Consider the following 22,552-nt stretch of genomic DNA (forward strand, 5'->3'; position numbering starts at 1 on the left):
TACCCGCCTTTTTCACTGAAATAAGCAGTGTAATTTATCCTGACCTTTTTAGATTACTATGAATGTGCTGTCTGTGTAATTTTAACTGAAGCCCTCAGCAGCTTTGCTGGTCTGGAAACGCTCGCCATGAAACCCGAGCGGTGGTGTAACGCCACCAATACAGCAGCGATACAGTACCAAACAAATGCCGAGGGAGCGCCTGACATTCGCCGCCGTTAACCCGCATCAAGGAGAATCGCTGGGTTTCATCATCGTCATCGTGGCCGGCGTCACAGGAGATTCACCTTCAGAGCCCGCCACTTCGATTGACGGCTAATAACAAAAGTAGAAGCCTATTTTAGCTGTGACAAGTGTTTCAGGATTAGACTTTCATTCCTAATGGCTTCTCTGGTAACGGTTTAATTCACTACCTATGCGATATCAATTCCATTATAATCTCATTAAGCTATTGCACACTGAGGTGATTTCGAATGAATGTGAAACAGCCAACCGTACTCTCCCCTCTAATTGAGCAATACTTTTTATTCATTATTATTGCCCATTATTAAATTAATGAACTTAATGGACTTATTTTCCAAATTGCAAAAGACCCCTGGCAACATGTTTTTAATTCCATTAGCAGACATATTGAAATTTAAAAAAAGAGGAAAAAAGGGAGAAGAAACAGGGAGATACACGGAGGTGTGCGGGCAATTAGCCTACTGCTGCGACAGATCATCAGTGGCACAGTTTCCCCCCTCTGACCGGCGGGAGTTTGTCCATCTCGTCCTGAATCCCGGCCGATGGCGCTCACCTGCTCAGACTTTTATGCTAACGTGCTTCACAGCTCCACGTCGCGCCGCTTTAACCTCCAGCCCGTGATGTTAAGACGCCGCACACGACAACATATTTGAATATTGTATTGTAAGCCGAACTAAACATAACCTAAATAATATATGAAATAGATTTTCTGAAATGAGATCTTTTCAGTAACCAGAGGCCACCGTGCAGAATTGCCCAGAAGATGAAAGCGGCAGATCTGCATAACTGAACGGCTGATCGATACTCCTCAAACTAAAATGGCAAGTCTTGATAAGGTTACTGAATTTTCTTTTTAATTAAAAAGCACACCACTTCACTCTCTGTCAAATACCAGAGCGGTGCTGATGATGAGAAGAGGAAAGGGTTGTCCTTGTTTATATGTTCATCACTATATGAAAAACAGCGGGGGAGTGGGGGGGGGGGCCTGTCGGCACATCATCAATCAGCGCGGCGGAGAAATTTATTTTCTGTTTGTTGTCGGTTGTTTCTTAGAATTAAGCTGTCACGGATGCCCTCAGATCCCAAACGATGACATTCGTATAGATATGAAGTTTTATTACATGTCATTCATCAGCTCAAAAACCATCAGTGCTATTTATTCCCATCCGGAATCGTTTTCCGTTTAATGTTTTCTCTTTTTTCAACCGGAGAAAAAAAAGCTTTCGTTCGGATTTTTGCATCTAAATCAAAAAAGTCAAAAAGGAAAAAAAAAAAAAGATGCAACGACAGCAACGCAGCCACGTGCGTAGAGATTACGTAACGCACGAGAGACTGCATCGGTTTTGTTTAATGAAAACGTCCAGGAGTGGTACGCTCGCCTCCCATATTCTAGTCATGAAAATGCATAATTTAAAAGAGCTGAGACCAAGCTGTTCCTCAGCAGTGCAGAGCTGCGTCGTATCAGTGCGAACATCAGTGGATGGAAAACTCTGCTCCCCAGAGAGAGCGCCATTACATTCAATCGTCAACCGCTGGATAAAACTCATTTCACTCTGCACAGTGTCTGAATGGCTCCATACATTCTTCCGAGGCCACGATGTGATAGCGCAGCATGTCAGAAGCACACTAAAGGGCTTTTAAAGCAGGTTAGAGAGCCGCACAAAAGCCAGCGCACAAAGCCGCAGAGCGCTGGGGCAGAACGGCGGCGCCACAGCTGACCGTCCTCACGCAGCCCCAAGGACCCCAGGTAAACAAGCAGCACCGAGTCGCCGCTCGCTGGGAGGTCCGAGCCAAGTTGTTAACAACCAGATAATGTCAGCTTCTATTTTTAGATGAATGAAAGCGTCTCCGGGTGAAGAGAGTCTTTTTTAAGTTTTAATTCATTCCCTCTGTTTAGCGCTCGCGCTGTGCAGCTGCACAAATGATTTAAGAGCGCATTTGGAAGTCGGCATTCGGTTAGCTTATTGCACAGTTATGACATGTCTGAGCCATGCATGTAAAGTGTTATCAGAACTATTTAGAAATTCTGTTTTGCAAGGCTACTAGTCTTTTTGGATCTTTCCCCAAAACATCCAAAATTCCCTTTTATACGCTGGAGAATCCCCCTGCAGGACGGCAACAGCAGATACTGAAGTATAAAGAGCTCCTTATCAATTTAACTGTATTGGAGGGTCACAAGTAAACTGTGACGGTAGCTTTGCAGTCACTCAGCAAGCAGTCCCAAAAAAGTTGGGTTACTTTTTCAGCAGACCCTCGACTGACATCAAAGAAACGTCTATACATTATCTTTATGAAAGCGTACGTATGACACCTCTTCTTCTGTGGTATCACGGCACAGACTGTGCACAAAGCAGCTCAGGGCAGTAAAAAACAAACCAAACAAAAAGTGGTGTTTGGGATCTTTGGCCACAGTCCTGTTATCCTCTCACCTGCATTCATTTTTTTCTGATAAAATGACAACGCTGTCGCATTATACCGTGTTTTCAATAAGAATTATTTATCAGCGGGAGTTCAATCATCTTTATGGGGCTGGCCGTTTGCGCGTTGCTGAATATTTCTGTTTCTAGTCGGTGCTTAAACAGGAGCTTTGACCAGCTCTCACAGGGATGGAAATAGACACCAGTAGCTGCAAATATACCGCAGGTTATATAATGATCATGAAAACTACATGAGAACGAACACCTCCCCCACCGCAGACAAACACAGTCAAAAATCACTCTGACAGCGAACACGCGAGTGGGTGCACATAAACACACACGCGTGCACGCGCACGCGCAGACAGCGGCTGACACCGTGAGAGGCCAAGCCTGACATGAGGTGAGATGAAGTAGCATTTCTCATCATCTGCTGAGACTGCCTGTGTCTGACCTGGAGGATGGAGGTAGGCCAGGGGCATGGCCTCGGGACCCGGGCAGGCGGAGTGAAAGCAGCCTCCGCTGAGACTTATAAAGTCCCGGCCACAATTTACTGGGAAGGCTCAAATTGTGGTGTCCAGTGGCCACAGTGCAGCTCTGCTGTCAGCGCCACTCTTATTTGCTTCATTCCCTTTGACACTGCCACTCGATTAGGGTCATAAATTCCATGAAATCGGTCAATAACCTATAACACTAATGTCACTCTCCTACCATTAATTTTACAGCCTGTGTGCCACACTGTTTCTTAACCCCCTTTTACGTGACAGAGGGGGTTACACTGGCTGCGATTGATTGAGAAGAGTATATAACAAGCTTTGAGCACAGTCTTTGCACCCATATAGGAAAACAGATGTATTAAAAATACCAGTGTTGCAGACTGTTGCCCAACAATGCATCCACTACTCTCTCATTGAACCATGCAACTGTGCAGAATTTGGATTTGCAGTCTTTTTAACTGCAATATTTAAAATTAGCACAAAAGCTACTTGGATGCTTCTGAATAGTTTGCATTAGATGGGAGCATAGTGGTTTTTTACAATGTTGGATCTTGTACTAATACAAAACCCCCCACAACATTAACAACACAAAATACTGCAAAAAGCTGACCATGGTGTTCGTGTGTGTATTTTAATTATGCAGTTCTGACACCGAACTCCCCAAAAAAGAAAAAAAAAAAACACTTTGTGTATCAAATATACAAAAATAACAAGAAATTAGACAGATTTCTACCATATATGGTAAAACAGGCTTATTGCTTTTACCATATATGAACTGTCAGACCGTCATCCCGAGAGGCCAATTCTGAGACCAGAAGAAGCCAGATGATGCGTCATATTCATATATTTGTACTATCTACAGCTACTGGTTTGCATTCAGCTGCTTCTTCCACACATAAGGTTTGTTCACTTGGTTTTACTGCCATGTGTTTTATAAATGCCACCGTGCTCCAGTGAATGCGGTCGGTCCAGGCTGAGGTGGGATCTGTTAAGAACATCGACATGTTCTAGTAAAAATCTAAATATTTGGCACAGACATATTGACGGGTGCAGACACAAGCTCATTTTAATAAATGTCCTATTATATACAGACAAAGAAACAGCAGTTCAGCATGTTTCCCTGAATGCACTTCCAAAGCTTGAGCGTCTTACAAATATAGTAGCTAATCAAGTATATATGTGTGTATTTTACTGTACAGTAGAAGAACCTTTGGGTTATGAAAACCCTCCAAACTGACATTTATATCTTAGAGGAAAGCAACAGATACACCTGCTGACCCTGAACTGATGCACAGGTGAAAGGTGACACACAGCAAGTCTGTTTTTTGTTTGTTTTCTGGGGGGAGAAACAGAAAAAAAAAATAGGCCTACATCCCAAAAGATTTAAGAGCATGAAACAAATAAAACACACATGACTGTGGAGCACCTCAGTGTCCCAGCAGAAGGTCTGAAGGAGGAGGAGCTGCTCCCCCCACGACCGGGACAAACGGCAGAGGGCGGATGGATGGAATCTAAAGACAAGTATTAAAAACAATGTATCTATGAAAACTACTAATAACACTTAAAATATCATTTACTTACGCAGTACACTTGGTCAGTACATCCACACGACAGTGAGTCATTTACCTTTAACGACAATACCCGTTTTAAATCTTTTCAGATATTTCCCTTCATTATAACTTTAAAAAAAACTAAAGTGATAAAGCTGATAAAAAAATCAAATAAACCTTCCAACAGGTTTTCTATTTAATTTTACTAAAACTCGAAAAGAATTTTCGATTATTCGAGTCTAAAATTGGGGGAAACACACAAATTACATTTGTTGCTGTGAGAGAGGGGCAGGAGTGGGTTTCTTGTCGTGCGTGGCAGGTTGCCAGCGGATATGTTGCTGCCATTCTCACAGGGGCCTCTCCTCCAATCTTTTCTGTATGTGAGAGCTGACACTTCAGGGCAATATCTACAGCACAGGCGTGTTAGCGGCGTGCACGCCTTCTGCTGCAATGCAGCCGAGCAGGATGAAGGACTGCCGTGAGAGACTTATGGAGTTACTGGAGGTGCAACGGGGCAACCGCGAAAAGTTGAATAAATTAATAACAAGGCTGAAAAATAGAATTAGCAGCATATGACTCAGCTTTGGAGGTCTTTCTGTTCAAATGAAGGAAGAGAGAAAAGGCAACTTCCTGTGATAGTGAGTAGCCTCTTCTAAACGCTACGATGCGCAAACTCACTCGTCGTCCTGCTGCTAAAGCTCAGGTGTTGTTTAAAATTTGGAAGGAGAAAACAAATTGTTGAACTTTTGCTCCAGTTTCATTTGCCGGAGAAGCCGTAACCTTAACATTTAATCCTCCGAGTCATTAAGATGTAAAATGTGTGCTTTGAACATCATCCTGCACAATCGCACGTCTCCTGATTCACTCGTGCAGGATTGTTCACTCAGTCAAGAGCGAAAAACAGACGATATCGCCTCGTGTTCTGGCAACTTGGCGTGCGCTGGCAACAATCCATCCTACTACTTCGCTGGCTCCTTCCTCTCCTCATTGTTTTGCTTTTCAGCCTGCGCTCCCTCACTCTCTCGCTCGCCTGAAGAAAGGGAGAGAGATAGAGAGCCAGGGCCCTTTAAACAACGCAGCCGCAGTTAATCATTAAATCAGATTTTTATTTTTGCCTCCTCTGGAATGGCTGGGCTTGAATTGACACGGAGCCTCGGCGGCGGCGAGGCAAAATGGCCGCTCGCAGTAACAGCTCACAAGCCCCCGGACAACCTGAGGCATGGCCATCCAATCCCACATCATTAAGGCTAGAGTCCTTTATTGTGTTGGAGGCATTAAAGGGTGCGCTGGCTATAGCCCTGAAGTCACACTCCACTAGGAGAAAACAGCAGAAAAATAACAGCACAGCTGGATAATGACTTTTCCCTGGGAGGCTGACCATGTGTACAAAAGCGCTAATGATAGCAGGTGCAATAAGCGAGCGCGAGGCTTTTACTGCGTCCGGATCTATTTTCCTCTGCTAAACTCACCAGTGATTTCCCCCGTGTAGGTGTCTTTCTGTAGTTTAAGAACACCTACCTCCTCCCTCCTCTCCATACACTCTCTCTTCCTGTATCTAATCTCTTTATCAGCTGAGCAGCTCATATCAAAGAGGACTGTGGTGTGAAAATCCTGCAAGTAAAACCTGCTGTCAGAGCCTAATCACAATTAGCTGGGCTCTAGACCCATTAGCCCCAAGGGGAAGAGACCAAAAGCTGACAGAATTAATGTTAAAGCTACTGATTACTAATGATCCCACAGAGCACAAAGGGTGGAGCCCCGCTATCCCGAAAAAGGAGGAAAATAAAAGCCAACTAGCCTCATTTTTCTGACTGAATTGATTTTCTATGCAGCTGGCATTACACTGGAAAAGAACTATACAATTTGCTCGTCGGTGAAGTTGCTAGAACCTCATTGGTATTAGCGCTTAAAGAGATAACACAGTTCCTGGATGTACTTCCCATTGCTTCCTTAGCTCAGCTTTGTAGCAGCGTCGTTACATCAGCCCTGCTACAAAGGCATGTGTGCCGTCCAGATTATAAAACATCGAGCTGGAAGTTAATGACTGATTGCAACAGCCGTTACTCAAACTCGTAAGGAAAAGAGAGCAACAACCAGCAGACAAAACAACGGCACACGGCCCCCCGCGGTGAATCACCTGCAGTATAAGCCTTTCAAAGAAGCGCCTCACATTTGATGTTAAGCCCTCAAACTGTTCGGGCTGTCGGAGGTCTTGCCGGGGAGATAGAAATGTCTAAAGTTATTACAGCAGTCAGGTAAAGTGTGTGGCAACACGGTCCTGTAATGGGGTGGAGAGTCGGCCAGCAGCTGCTAATGAAGGCGTCTCGGGGAGTACTAAAGAGCCTACGTGACACTACTTCTGATTTTCCCGTCTAAGGACACAGATCAATTAATACATTAACAAACGATCGCGAGCACTTCATCTTGCAATATGAAACCAGCGGCCTGGACTCGCTGCTCTCCCGCCCAGAATGGCTGATCAGCTCTGCCTCTTTATGCTGTCCATCACGAATTTCAACATTTCCTGCTGGTCAGGCTGCAGACGTCTCTCTGAGCATTTGCAACCAGGCCATATGCATGCACATGAAATGCATATGGAAGTTCTTATATGTGCACAGAGTTGGGCCTAAAATCCCACACTGCTTTCATCTTTTAAGGAAATCTACCTTCATATCACTTCCACCACATGCACGTTCTAATTAAAGTGAGGCTGTGGTCTTCAGGTCGGCTGGTTGATTGGTTGGTCACCTGATCTCGCAATTCTGATTGGCTGGACAATTGCTGGTGTTATTTTCATTAGGAGAATTAATCCATTATTTTTGGCAGCATGAGGAATAGACTTCCTGTAAAAAGAAAAAATTGCCCAGCTGAAGGCAGACTGCGTGATCCAAACTTCATTTCTTAATCAGAGCTGGCTCAAAACTAACCGACACTGCGTTTGGATAAAATAGATGACCGTGCGTAAACTTTGCAGCTTTTTGCATTTCACAGCTCAACCGGCAGCTTCGCGTTTCATCTAAATCCTGCTTTACTAGTCAGTTAATGGGAGAGAAAAGTCCAACTAGTCCATTTAAAGTAAAAACACACCTAAAAAACTGCATTAACTTCAAACAACACTTAAACACACACAACACAGTCCACAGGACGCACTCAGAAGCTACCCTGCAGCTTCACAAGTACTCTGTTTAATCTGCACTGGTCACTCCACTTTATTGATATTTATATTTAAAAAGTGCAATACTGTAATTTTCTGCTGCTCATTCCTGTGCAATATCCCATCTGCCCTCCCCTCCGCCCCCGTCTTATTTATATTTATAGATACATATATATTTAGTCATCTTTTCTCTTTTACCACGTCTCTCTAATATTTTGCTCTTTACTATTTTTCTATTTATTTTTATTATTTTATTTATTTTATTATATTTTCTTCTACTGTACCATGCTGCTGAGTGACTGCTGCTCGTCAAACACATTTCATTGTAATGTTGACCCTGTGCTAACTTGCATATGACAAATAAAACTGAAAACTGAAAACCCATAGGCCAGGTTAAACTGTAAGCCTTCTGAAACCATTAATCACATTCATTAATCAAACTGGATTTCAACTGTTGCTCCGACGTTATGTGGCGTATAACAGTGCACAGCATGATGCCAGATTAGTCACAGATCAGTATGGCTAACTTTAGCGTAGCTACCAGTAGCGGCCTTTTTTCTCTGCAGGCTAGTGCTCACACGCCTCAGCGACCCATTAAAGCACTCCAGCACCGGAACACCGTAGCGTCTTAGAACCAGCAGTTTGCAGCCATTGTTCATTGCAGACTAGCAAGGGCAGCAACATTCAATCATCTCGTTGACTAGTCACTGCTAGAAAGGGTAGAACAATTTGTCTGTGCTGGACTTCTCCTCCAAAATTTGTGTTTAAGACTTCCTGCTTTGGGTTTAAATATATCTTAATATTATTATTTGGTGTGATGGTTATTTACAGGACGCCTTAGCATCTGCAGCACATCCAGGTAAACCGAGCTAGATGTAAAAGTTCCTCTTGCATTAAAACAGAAAAATGAAATCATGAAGCTCAGGAGCAAACGGATCGTGTGTGTTTTTTCCGAGCATAAGTAAAAGCAAATGTCTGATTTTGCTGTTATCGCTTAAGGACAACAGCGACGAGCCTAGCATGATTCAGTGTGCTATAAATACAGGCGTTTTGTGTTTATTTATAATTCATCTAGGCTAATAAGGCTGCAGGTCGAGTACACCGAGACCAATTTAGCTAATCTAGCGAGAACCTGCAGTTTTATTGCCCCTCGATTGGTTGAAGAGAAGGCACAATTCAGTCAACCAAGTTGTTCTTTGGTTGAATGCAGCCCGAGATTGAACATCTGCCTAAAGGGAATGCACTCCTGCTAATGGCCACAGCTCCAGAGCCTCAAACCAGCCCCGCCGCTAGCCGCCGCGCATCGACGTCCGCTGTTGTTTGGTTCGTTTTTTTTCCCCGAAAAATAAAAACAAAACATTAATACAGGCCAAACACGCCGTGTGAGCAGTCTGCGGCGCACTTGAGTGCGTTGGTTGGGGAAGTCTAACGTAAACCATCGCTCCTTGGCATGCCATATATATCCAGTCTCCCCATTACCACCATCTCTACTCGACAGCAAGGGCCCTGCACTGCTAAATTATTCATCACACTGAGGGGAGGACAGAAGCATGCATGGTTTCTCCACTCCATGCCTCTTCCCTTTTTCTCTCTGTCTCTAATGCAAAGGAACAGCCGGGTGGAGAGAATGATATACAGGCCATCTTTCCATCACTGCATGGCCATTGCAGGAGATGTCGCCTCCACTTCCTCCAATTACCACAGTGGAGCTGATTTTGGGTTTTAGGTTGAACACCGTGGCAGGCCAGACGGTCGGCGGCTTGCCCGTCGCGCATATGCGGGGAATGGTGGGTGGCACCCAAGGGTCCCATGCATAACCTGGGACGTCTTTGTATACACATTCATCTATATCAGTGGGCAACAGGGAAATGTAAGCCAAAGGTAATTGCCCTGGATAAGAACATCTGCTTGGTGAATAAATATTCTAATGAGGGGAGTTTGCAGGTTCCCCAGACTGATGCACGGCTGACAGGCCTCCGGAGGGACCGCAGGTAATGCTCGCCACCTGCAGTTCAAACGGGAGGCAGTCGCACCCTCCTCTCGCAGCTAAATGCTGGCCGACTAACACAAGTTCGCTTACTCCTGCGTGCACACACGAAATACACTCCAGGTATGGTATAGTAAATCATTCCCTGGATGGGATGTTGCTTTTCTCATAAGTGTTATTACACCCTGGCAGTTTCATTTTTGTGTAACCCAGAAAATGTTGAGTGTTTCAAATTTTACCTTTTTTTTCTTGAGGAAACGTAAAATTCAGACAAGGTGAGAAGAAATCCATAATTCTCTAATTCCACTTCCTGGAGTGCTGTGGGAAGCCGGACTCTTTATATTTGTTTAAACTTTTAAAACACTCAGGAGTGACTCCCAATAAAGGCTTGGTCCTCCAAATAATTTCCCTTAAATCCTAAAATCGTATGGTACCCTTAAAGGCCAGTAGAAACCTTTATATGATGGTGGCTCATGTCACAACAAGGAAGTCGCTCCAGCTCCTGCACAGTGGAAATATTTAAGTCAGTCTGCATCGTCAGACGAGGTTAAGCCCACATCAGCTAAATCTGCGTGAGATCTACGAGTGGAAATTTTCTCCTGTGTAAAATATCTGTCTGCAAAATGTTTTAGAGGCTCCTGCACAAACTGGGGGCAATAATTATTTGGTGAGCTAAACACATTTTAAAAAAATCTGCTCATTTTTACATGAGCCCAAGTTTGCTTCGTCATATTGTTTATTTTGTCCAAAGAAGAGTCAAAAAGCCGGAAACATTCCATGTCCTATGATAAAGAAGTAGGAAGAGGACATATTCTCATACTTGAAAGCTGGAAACATTAAATAACTTCTAGAAATTAGCTAATAATTTATTATCATTTGGTTATTTTTACTTGTGGTTAATTAAAAATCAGTCATTCTCATCACTTTGTGCCTTGTATGATTTTCTCGTTGTGGAAATATTGACCTCTTTTTAGGCTCTGGGTGAAAAATCATCACAAAGACATTTGGCTTCTGTGATCATTCAGAAATGCAGAGTCTTCAAAGATTTTGAAGTTTTAGAGGCAAAATGATGAAACGAGTCACGAGTCATGTATTGACTCCACGCTTTCAGCAAAATAATGTTGCTTCTCAAGTGAGCAGAAAGTGAAAGTAGTAAGATATATAACTTTAATTTAGCATAATGGATGCGCTCCCAGATGCAATAGCTCCTTTACTAATAGCTCTTTTTTACTAACACGATGAGAGTAAGCCCACTGCAGTACACGGAGCCTCATGTTACAGTGATGAGCCTGCAGGGCTGTAAACTGCCAGCACTACCGCTTCGGTCTGTTCAGCCTACATCTGCGTGTGGTCATCACTCTGACCGGCCGGAGGGGGAATACGTGATGAAACGGGAGGTGGAGATCGGTGAGCTGCTGCAGACAGCGATGAGCCTCTTTCAATAAGCATCAACACCCAGAAAACATCTCAAGGCGAAAGCTCAGAGTATCAAAGAGGCCTGTGTTGCAGCGAGGCCTCGGAAAGCACACGAGCACCGCACGCTGCGTTACGTTCTTTTACTTATGGCATAATTTGGAAAGCATACACCGTCCTGTCACTTCCATTCTGCTCGGAGACAAAAGGAGAGCTTCGCGCGAGGCTCGAATGTGAGCTCGCGTCACCACTTGGAGCAACTTTGGCCCCCAAACATCCTCTTTTTCCAGAAACGTGAGCTCTGAATCAATAGCCAGGGCTGTTTCATTCATAGCGTGCATAGCATACTTTGGTTATTCACGTTTTGCTTCACTTCCATATTTTAAAAAAGTGGTTCGAGTAGAAAGTCATTCATAATGGAGTCATCCTTGTAAAGTAGCTTTTCCCCAAAAAGATGCACTCTCCCCAGAAATCTGAACTAACGATCAATAGCTACACACACACACAGACACACACACAGTCTGCAGGAGACATATCTCCAACTGCATCACAGCTCAGACTGTTTACAGTGGCAAGGCTGAAAATATTCATTTACTTTGTATTTCTGTGAAGGTACAAAATACAAGTTAGCAAAACTTGGGGGGATTAAAGTGATCTGCCGTGTGCATCAGTGAGAAATTTAGATTAAAAAGCAGAACAAGAAGAAGCACAAATGCAAAAGCAGAGTGAGCGTTGGGCGGGTATTGTTGTGGTGAGAATACAAACCACCGAGGAGACAAAACCAATCTGACTAATCACACATGATCTCAAAGAGAATTAATCAGCAGCTCTGGTTAACAATCTGTAATTATCCTCATTCTGCGCTTAATGCCATTTAATTTACGAAATTCTGCCTGACTTAGATATATAGGTGAGGAAAACAACAATATCACACAAAAAGCGTTGGAAACACAGCGCGGGCGAGGAAATCACAACGTGTCCCCGAAAGACCCCGAGCGTCGTTCTCAGACGGAGGGACACCGTTTCAGCTGCATGCTGGGTAGTTTGACAATCGGGGGGGGGGGGAGTTGACGAACTCGTGAAGGTATTGGCGTGGATAACAATCGCACCCAAACATCCGATTTCGTTTAAAGGCTGAACAAATGTGACGGGTAAACACAGGCCTCTGTAGCTTCTGGCTGCAGCAACCCAACATCAATAAAACACATGAGAGTGGAAAAACCATCAGCTCTGTTCATGCATGTGGGAGGCGCTGCACCACACACACACACACACGCACACACGCTCAAACTCACACTGTATATAATGTAAGGGCTGCAACACGCTCTGACACATGCGCCACACACGTTCTACACGCCAACTCTGTGCATACCGGAGCGGTGTGAGCAGGAGGAGATACCCACACTTTAGTGGTGCGGTACTCACCCAAAAGTACATCATCATGGTGGAATCGGGGCAGGTGTGGGCAGACGGGTGGAGGAGAGCGGGGCTAAGCGCTGGGACCAGTCCAGCCAGCGTGGGTGTCAAGAGGAGTCCGAACGTTTGGACAGAGAGCTTTACTGGTCCCTGTTCCACTGAGGCAGCCCTCCCTCTCAACTGTTCAATGGGGCTTGACTTGAGGTCCCCCAGCACTTCTTCTCTTTTCGTTTCTTTCTCTTGACAAGCAGCTTGTTCTTCAGTTAATTTTTAAAAGAGCCCTTTCTCTCTCCTCTTCTTCTTCTTCTTTTGAGCCAACACAAGAAAGAGGGGGGGAAAGCAGACGGGAGAAAGGAAAGAGAGCTGGGGAGGTGTTGTAACCTCTTTTTTCTTTCGACACTCTTCCACTCCACTTGCCTCTCCACACCACTCACTTCAAGACTCTCTCTCTCTCTCTCCGTCTCTCTCTCTCTCCCCCCTGTGCCGTCTCTTATTGGTGAATGTGAAATCAGTCGGTACGGCACCGAGGCTCAACTAGAGCAGCAGGAGCAGCAGCCTGCGCTTGACAGCTGCCTCCAGCGTTCCTCCACCGGAGCCGTGTTGCTCTGCATAGAGGAGTGCGCCGAACAAACCGGGATCCTGCAGACGGTACTGTAAAATTCAGCGTCCCGGGGAGGAGGCGGGGGGTGGAGGGGGGAGAGTTGTGAGGGAGGGGGTGGGGGGGAGGAGAGCAGGAAGCTGAGAGTCGTGGTGGGGATCTCTGCGGGGAGGGGGGTGGGGGTGCTGTGTTGGGGATGATGCTGGTGATAGTGGAGGACTAACAGATCGCTCCCCTTTCTTCTTTTCACCGTCTGCGACTGCGATGAGTTGCATTGAAGTTGTGGCAGTTTTAGTTCATTGAAGAGAAGAAGAAGGAGGCGATGCTGAAGGAAAAAAAGACTCTCAGAGAAAACCTTAAAATATGCCACAGGCAATTGGGAGGCGCAGCCTATTTTCCACTTGTTTTCTACTTTTAGCTGCCGATAGCTTCTCTGCCTTTTATTTTCCCTCTTCTCCCCCGAACTCGCGATTTGGTGACCTTTTTGTTTTTTTAAAAAGCACTGTTTTTTCAGGTGGTGTTGTGGCAGATCAGAGGCCAGATGAAGTTGGTGTGAAATACCTCTGTGTGTGCCAAGCTATATTACATTACATGCTTTAGTGTGTTTTCCATCTGGCGGCTATAAAGGGGGAGGGGAACGAGGGAGAGAGAGGGAGGGGAGGAGGGAGGATTGGCTATCTTCTAGACAGCACTGTAACAATGAGCCTGCCTCAGCAATTTTCAAAACATATCATCAATACACGACTGGGAGCTCGCGCTTTTAAATATTAACCCTGTGGCAACCGGGGCAGGCTGCGGAGAGCTCAAGTGGTTTTGCGGCATCCTCTGGAGCCGGATCATCCAATAAAAGACGTCCTGGGGGATGAGCTAATTTGCTGTAGGATCCTAAAGAACATTTGCCAGCGATAGAGCACATTGGCCTAATGAACAGAACAGATATATGCAGGTTATGTTACCCATCAGTAATTGCCACATAAGGAGCCCGAGTTAGATTTGCAGCTGGCTTTGAGCGAACTGATACACAAGGGGCCTCATTCATATGGTGTAACTGTCATCTTAAATTTATCACCCGTTTTATTTTTTTCCTCCTCCTTCAGAAAAAGCACAAGTGAGCGGTGAAATATGAAATGGCACACAGGCAAAGAACCGCAATTAGTAACTTTGCAAATATTGTGATGTTTTAAGAAGCTTTTCATAAATCAAGACACGCGCCATATAATTCTCACACCACCCCCCTCCATCACATCGCACAAACCAGCACCTCCGTTGCTTTGCACGCACGCAATCTCCCCGCTGGTAGCACGGGATGCACATGCAAGGCTTCCATATCTTTATATATGTCCACCAGAAGTCAATGGATTTACATTAGCAATCACAGAGTGGATAACCGCCCCAGTCCTCCATCAATCTCTGATGGGAAATAAAAATGAAATGCACTTCTCAGGCAACTCAGATTAAGGATCACGCTTTTATCAAATACTGAAGTCTATTTCAAGTCCTGCTCATAAATAACTGAAGGGGGAGAGAAGGAGGAAAAGAACGAGTTTGGAGGCAAAAAAGAAAAAAAAAAAAGCAGGACAGGCTGGAGAGCGGGTGGGGGTGGGTGTAGGTGCAGACAGAGAGCGCGGTCTGGAGCTAAGGCCACTTAGGGTTGGGGAGAAAAGAATCAGAGGGCATTAAAGCATTACGTAAAGTCTGCATCTCCTGTGTAGGAATCTACGCCCGTTACCAAGGGAAGTGCAATGCAGGTAAACACGGTGTTGTTTGGGATGCTTTTCCCTTCTTCCTGTCACCTCTCTGAGTTGCATTTCTCCCATACTCCACACTACTTACAGAGCATCGGAGTGGCTTTCCCAACAATTTAGATTTCCCACCATAGTCTAGACACTCCCCAGAGACTCTGCCATCCATTATAAAGATGGAGCTTTCAAACTGAAGAGGAAGTGAAGGCCTCACACACAGAGTGTTCTGCCTAAAATGTCCGTCCGTCTCCGACCGTCACCGGCTCGAGATCTGCCGTCTTAATATTTTATGCCGATCTCACCTCTCGTCCGTGGCGCCGCTACTTACAGAGCATCTTCTGTCGAGCCACACTCGGATCTTGTCGTTAGAAAGACACCAGAGGAGACAATGAGAGTTCTCACTCTCATCCCTGCGAGCTCCCCGCGGGGTTCTGGGCTATAGTCGCGGCCGGCTCGCCCGAACGCTCGGACCGAGCTGGTGCGAGCCCCGAAGGAAGATGGCGGCTCCACTCTGATGCTGCCAGGCTGGTTTTCTCTAATCACACACTTCACTTTATGGAGTGACCAGTTTTACAACTTGGTGGCCAAGGATCCGCAGCTATGCTCGTTTTATCGATTTATGGGTCTCCATCAGCTCCACAGGTAGGTATTGACATTTCTATACAGCACACGTCACGTGAGGAAAGGGCGCTGGGGAAGGCCGTGCAGGCAGAAACAAGCGGCTAAACGAAGCCCTTTCTCCTCTTTATCTCTGTGTCTGTGTGCTGAAAAAGTTTCATATTACATTTCCATTCCCTTATTATTCTCGCACTGACAGGAAGTTGCGGCACTTGCATGGGCAGAGCACTCTGCTAATAATACTCACATGAGAGATTTTTCATATGAAAATATATTAGAATTGGTGATAAGTAGGCAAAGCTTATGTTTGGACTGTGATTTGCCATAAAGAAAAAAATGAGATAGTGTAATGCCACCAAGACGCTCTGGCAGCCAATAAATATGCATAAAATAACAAGAAAAAAAGACAGTGTGTTACTTAATTCTGTATCTCCAGCTTTCTGACACAGCCTGCATATTTAGCCTTGAAAATGGTAATGTTTTTCTTCCTATCCCTGGAAGATATCATTAAACATCATTTGTAAGCATACATTACCCTATACGCAGCAAATCGCCCATCTGGTGATTTTGGAACTCGCTGTCTGGAAGACAATAAATTCATTGTATGCTTTCGCATAAAGAATCCCACTAAAGTAATGCCTCCATGTAGACATACGTTGAGTACATTAAACCTAGCCGTGTGCACAGACTGTATGTCGTGTTAATAATGCAGTGTTTACATCTTGGCATTGAGCAGTCAGTACTGGCCTAGGGGTACAAACTGGCAGGGCTGTGCAGTAATTAGGAGCTGTGTGTTGGGGATGTGAAGGCTTGCCGCGCGTCATGCTGATACCACTGCTGGGCGGACCTAGTGTGTCAGCAGCGGGCACACTGAGCGCTACACAAGGCCGCACCTTGGTGGCGCGGCCGGGAGTCGAACCTTTTACTTCGACGAGTGCTCCTGCGGGCTCAGAGCTCGGCCGCTGCTCGGAGGGACACGGAGGATGTTAACCTAACGACAGCAGGGATTAGGTGTCTTCACACTGCGAGCGCACCGTGTGTGGTCTGTTTGTGTTAATCCTCCAGGCCTGTTTGCATTGTGACATCAATAAGCTGCACGAATGCCACATTATGTCTGTTATACGTACATATTATATTATAATATATTATTAAATGCTTACTTTAAACATTTGTGCACATCACCTCATTCGTGTTACATACTTGCACCTGTTACTGTTTGTTTTCACGCGATTTTGCACGACTAAACGTATTGTGGATTATATTTATTGAAGCATGTGTTTCAGCTTGTTCAGGCAGTCCACAGTAAACATCATAGATATTAATATGGAGGCTGGTTTAGAAGCAGCTGTATGTTGGGTTAACATTTACATGATGCAACACAGTAATTCCTTTACATCACATCTGTCTTGCAAATACCAACAAAAAGTGAAACACTTGGATAGTCTGCATGGGTGCTCGTCACTGAGCGGCTTGCCCTCGAGCTTCGAAATACACCAAACCAACCTGGACGCTATGGTGGCTGTCTCCATCTTTTATGTATTTTACCATATATTCACGATGTCATCGGGTAAACTCTTCTCAGAGTCACACAGTGGTTATTTTCCATCAGCTTTCTCTTCGTGGGAGGATTTGTCGGAGAAAATGTAAATATGCTAGTAATTAAGCATCCTACTCCATTAAACCCTCAGCTTTGAAAAAGGCACCATGAAGTGACTTTTGAGCCATGAAATATTTTAATCATTTCCCTCCTTCTACTCTTTATAGCTAAGAACAACAGGCACATTTTCCTCAAAAAACAATTTCTGTTTAATTAGAAGCCAAAGCTCTGTTACCTGTGGCATTTGATGTCCTTCTTTTTGTTACATCTTTTAAAGACTTGTTTACCAGCGTTCGCTGTGCACGCGTGCTCCAGCGTTACTTTGAATTCGCCAGCGCATACAATATTAAATATATATTTCACTGTAAAAACTCCTGGCTCTTCTTACAGCTGCAATGAGAGTAGCTTTGCCACATGCAACACAAGCAAACCCAACAGGATTCCTAACAGCCTCTTGCATCTCCGTTTGACATTAATTGATAATCAAACAAGGCTTCACATTAGACATTTATGAGATCAGCTGAATTATCTATTTAATGTAACCCAATTATATGCAACCCTTGTGCACCAATCAACGCTAATTCCTGACTCATAAATGACAGCAACAACGACAGATTTAATCAATAATAAACATTGATGAAAACTTGCGACCTGCTTAGAAAGAGGGTAATTAACAAGAAGGGAAAAGGGCTTCGTTGGATTTCATCTTTTGGAATATCGCTCTGCGATCCTTCGTGTTTATGCCGTTCACAAGAATCTCCTAAGCTCACATTCCACCATCAGCGAGATTAAGTGTAAAACAAACATTCGCTTTCCCTTTGACAATTAGGGATAGACATTTATCATGAATTCTTAATGCAAGCTTCAGCCGCTCCGGTTCTTAATTAAAACCTTGTAATTTTTATAAAATTCTTGCCGTAAAACTAAATTTCATGAATTATTTAGCCAGCCTTTTTTCAGCACTGCTAGCTACACACCCAGCCAGCCAGCTGGGGAAGAACTGAATCCATAGGTGGGCTCACCTGCACTTTAAGGCCAGAGAAAACATCTTAGCTATGCTTTTTAAAAAGTCTAATATGAAATGTATGTGTGTGTGTGTGTGTGGTGGGTTTTCCTCGTCTCCTACATCCACAGCAGAGGATTCACATCCAGGTCTTAACCTTAACTAACACGTGTCAACAGAGCGGGCATCAAAAACAACATTACAAGCTTCGGGGAATTCCACACCTGTTAGATTCCACACAAGCGCGTGAAATTCTTCCAACAAAAGTGAAGGTAAGTGTGCACAGAGGGGCCTGCTGCTCTTACCAGTCTTGTAAAGAGGGGCACTCCCAAATGCCAGAGGTGATCGTTCAGCAGTCCGCTGTACACCACGTTCCCGAAGACAGCAATGCTTCCTGACTTACACAACGTGTTTCCTGCAGGGACACACAGAAACACGAGCAGGCGTCACCGAAACGGACAAGCAGCAGCAGAGGGGCGCCTCCAAAAAACACAAATAAAGCAATTCAATCGCAGGAAATCATTGCACAGGAAGAGGCATCATAGAGAATGCAACATTGATTGTTATAAATATTGATTTTGCGGTTTATTGACCTTACGTGCAGTAAGGAATACAGATAGGTGGCTTGGCTACGATCAATAAAGTTACACAATTGGGTCAAGTTGATCTATCAGCATAATATAAATAACCAAATGAGGTTTAGTATCAACAGGAAAACAGTGGGGAACATTTAATACGCCAGAAAATAACCGTGAACTGACTATCATCACATTTAAAGGATATCCTCTATAACCACTTAACTACCCCGTGTCTGTTATGGAATCAGCTCAAAAGTATGAACCCAAAATAAAACAGTTATTGCTCCTAAACCTTTGCGATTATAGTCTTGAATCGGTTCTCCCGTGAGATGTAGCACTTCAGGGACTACTATTAAAATGTCACAATAAGTGATCTGTGATAAATGCACTTCACCGAGGCACATCATTTTGGCAAAGTTTCAATGTATGATAAATTTACAGTTCTGTTTTTTGGGATCTCGAGAATAAAACGCACAAATAAAACACTGAAGCTTTCAGTTTGATGAGAAATGTGCGTTTTACCCAGATGCTACCCAAACGGGTTAATAATGGGCCTTGGTAATCTGTGTTCAGGCCGGCGCGAATTACTCCCAGAAAGTGACACAGCCATACTCTAACTTACTAAGTGCAACGCTGGCATAAAATTTGCATGTTTTTGGTGTTTAATTCAAAAATCAGGGGACTGCTGAAAAATTGATTTTCGAGGGTGCTAGTCCCGAAGTCACGTCCTGTCTCGCAAGTCTTCCAACGCAACCTCTGCAGCTCTCGCCGAGGACGTCCGTCACCTTTACTGTCCGTGATCCAAAATAAACGAGCAGCTCCTGCAGCACCCGATATTCAAATCTGCACCGTTCGAGACTCAAAGTTAAACAACGATTAATTTGTTGGTCCCCGTGCCTACTTGTTCCTATTAAGTTTTACCATGTGCAAATACATCTTTGGTCAGCTCCGGATCCAATTTAGAAGTGGGGGGCTTATGTATGATTACAATACAAACCCTCAATATTCTCAGTTTACAGCAGGTGCACAAAAAAAAGCAAACAGGACACAAACACAACACACACAGTCCACCAAAGCGCTGCTCTGGCTGAGAATACAGAAACTGGATTTCAATGAGCATTATTGCATAATAGAATGGCAGTGCATCCATTTACTGTTATTCCCCATTATTTGGTTTCAAGGACAATATAGAAAGATACATGCTAGATATGCCTACCTGTCCTGGGAGTACAGTATAAATATTGTATATACAGAATATCATTAGTACGTACTCACTGATATCCACCGATGCTCTCGTCTGAATCATTGTTAGCATGTTATAGCTGTTTCTTTCTCACCTGAGTATATGATCGGGTGATATTACAAAATGCATAAATACTAATAAACAGCAATAAACTGCAGGTTTAAATGTTAATTAATCTACTGGATGCCTAAACTCATGTCATTCCTTTTCCACTGAACAGTGTCAACCCACACTTGGACATGGAGACGTTTAATGTGCGATTAGCTTTAAACTCAAAGCGAAACCGTTTTAACACCATTTTTCATGCAGTCACGAACGAGCAGGAGCTGAATACCATCATCTTATTTCTCTGTGAATCGCCCCTCGTGTTGTTGTGTATCGTCTCAGCCGTTTTTAAAAATATATATTTTCGTATTGAACTTTGTGTGTTGTGCCATGATGTATGTGTATAATTTTGAGTTTGTTGTGTTTTGCTGATTTGTGTTCGTTTTATTGTTCTCGTTTTATTGCCCATCCAAGGATGGCCAAAGCAAATTAACTTATGCCATAAACGCTATGGTATGTATCACCGATTGCCGCTCCGCACCGGTCCCCGGACGAATGAAAATTAAACCTTCTCTTATTGATGAATCTCTTACTGTTGAATAAGTTAGCTGCAAGTGCGCCCAGAGGATCCCGAATACTTTGGGGTCTATATGAGGTTTTCGTAGTTGCATAACAACAGCGGCATGCTTGGCAGACACACCAAACCGCTAGCGGACTGTCAGGTTTACTGTATCACGGAGAGCATCATCCTTCTTTATAAGTCATGTTCGGTGCCACCGAGCGTCACAGTTCGCCCTCTCAAAGACGCTCTTAATTAGCTCGGTGCCAATGAGGTGCCTTCACAAACAAAAACGCACACATGCGTGGCATGCGTGCCCACACACACGGCCCCGAGAGTGTGATGTACCGCACTCTGATGTCCCTATGAACGTGATGAATGCAGCTTACGGAGCAGGCGGCACAGAAAACACAGGTCTCCATTGTAATTTCTGCACAATGGAACGCTGCAAAGGCACACCAGGGGTGGAGTGAAGCAGTGCTGACAAGCAGCACATGCATTATTTAAAAACAAAAGTAAAAAATGCCCATTAAAGTGTCAGTGGTGCTTTCGGCAGTGCTGGCTTGGGCGCGGTGTGCGTATTACTGTTATTAATGGGCCAGGCGTGGGGGGCATTGCTTCGGTGTGATTGCTCTGCTGCTGTTGCTATCCGCGGTTCAAGCCTCCCCTCTTTTTTTCCCCCATTTCTTCTCTGTATGTGTGCACGAGGAAGAGAAACAGATAAAGAGCGTGCTACAGACAGAGACTGAGAGACACCGAGAGACCCTGAGTGCACAGTCAATGAGCTCCTACAGCTAATATCATTTCACATTATTGAATGCATATTAAGGCAGAGAGACCTTGTCAGATAAATAGGAGCACCAGTGCTTATATCAAATTCTGATCTGCCTTCACGGCCATGTCTAAAAAAAAAATGCTGGGAATGTAGTCAGCATATTGAAAATAAGTGCGCACCATTTTTTCTTTGCAGTTTAACATCAAGGGCTATACATTACCGCTACTGACACAGCAGAATGAGGTCATTGTGCATGTTGTAATTACAGCTGGGTAAACACTCTGCTCTCTGCTGCAACACTGGAAACACAGAGCACTGCGAGACTGACAGAGATAAAAAAACAGAGGGCACAGACGCCGATGACTTTTAAGCTCCTAAGTGTTGGAAAATACTTGCATCAGTGGGAATAAATAAATTGAACACAATGATCAATTCCAGAGTGATGCAATGCACTGAAATCAATCAGTGCACCGGCTGTAATGCGGTGCGCGAATAATACATACTCATCCCTGACCTATTCTTCTAGAACCGGTTTGTTATAGTTTTATTGATGGTGTTTATACGCAGGAGACAGAGCACATAATCAAATTTTGCATATTTGCATGTAGAAAATGTCACATAAAAGCGACAACTTAATTTTCCCCCTCACAAACTCTGCAGAACTCTATAGCCAGCGAGCTTTTGTTATTTATTTCTGTACAAAAAATGCATTCAAAGCTGCCTATTTGCGCCAGTGGACCATCTGTATTTTCCTTCAACTTTAAGAAAAACTGAGCCTAACTAGCGACATGTTGTCTAGCTGTTCATTTTTTTCCTTTTTTTGGTTATTAATCCCCTTTTTTAAGGGCTTGTCTCAGCAGTTGGGTGTTCTCTCATCTGCAGGCTTGACAGCGTTGAGCCCAACCTCTGATTAATTATTAATTGTGTGATTAAAGTATGTGTTGGCGGGGGTATGCAAGTGTATGCGTGTGGCTCCAAGGGAGGGGGTAGGAGCATGCAACGTGCTTTACTGTACTTTGCATTATCTACAACTCGGAGTTTTTATTTCTTGCATTTCACAGCAAGAGATTTAACTGCAGGCATCAAATTTAATACCCAAATCACTGGGCATGTACAATACCTG

General features: G+C 44.2%; 1 protein-coding gene across 10 annotated transcripts in view; it reads right to left on the reverse strand.

Annotated features, from left to right (window-relative positions):
• The window catches only part of LOC146388024 (RNA binding protein fox-1 homolog 3-like), a 428,590-nt gene that overhangs the window by 117,987 nt on the left and 288,051 nt on the right, over positions 1 to 22,552 (reverse strand). For 8 of the 10 annotated variants that reach the window (XM_084925103.1, XM_084925106.1, XM_084925110.1 and 5 more), the window contains one exon: positions 18,535 to 18,644. The exons of 1 other annotated variant lie outside the window; for it this stretch is intronic. In XM_084925103.1, coding sequence (XP_084781229.1) covers positions 18,535 to 18,644 — 110 coding nt within the window. Of the gene's footprint in view, positions 1 to 12,680; positions 13,272 to 18,534; positions 18,645 to 22,552 lie in introns of those variants that run through there. One more of the 10 variants, XM_084925112.1, reaches the window with a different exon arrangement.

Source organism: Perissodus microlepis, chromosome 4, assembly GCF_051167445.1.
Source record: "Perissodus microlepis isolate ML-2025 ecotype Zambia chromosome 4, ASM5116744v1, whole genome shotgun sequence".
Lineage (NCBI taxonomy): Eukaryota > Metazoa > Chordata > Actinopteri > Cichliformes > Cichlidae > Perissodus > Perissodus microlepis.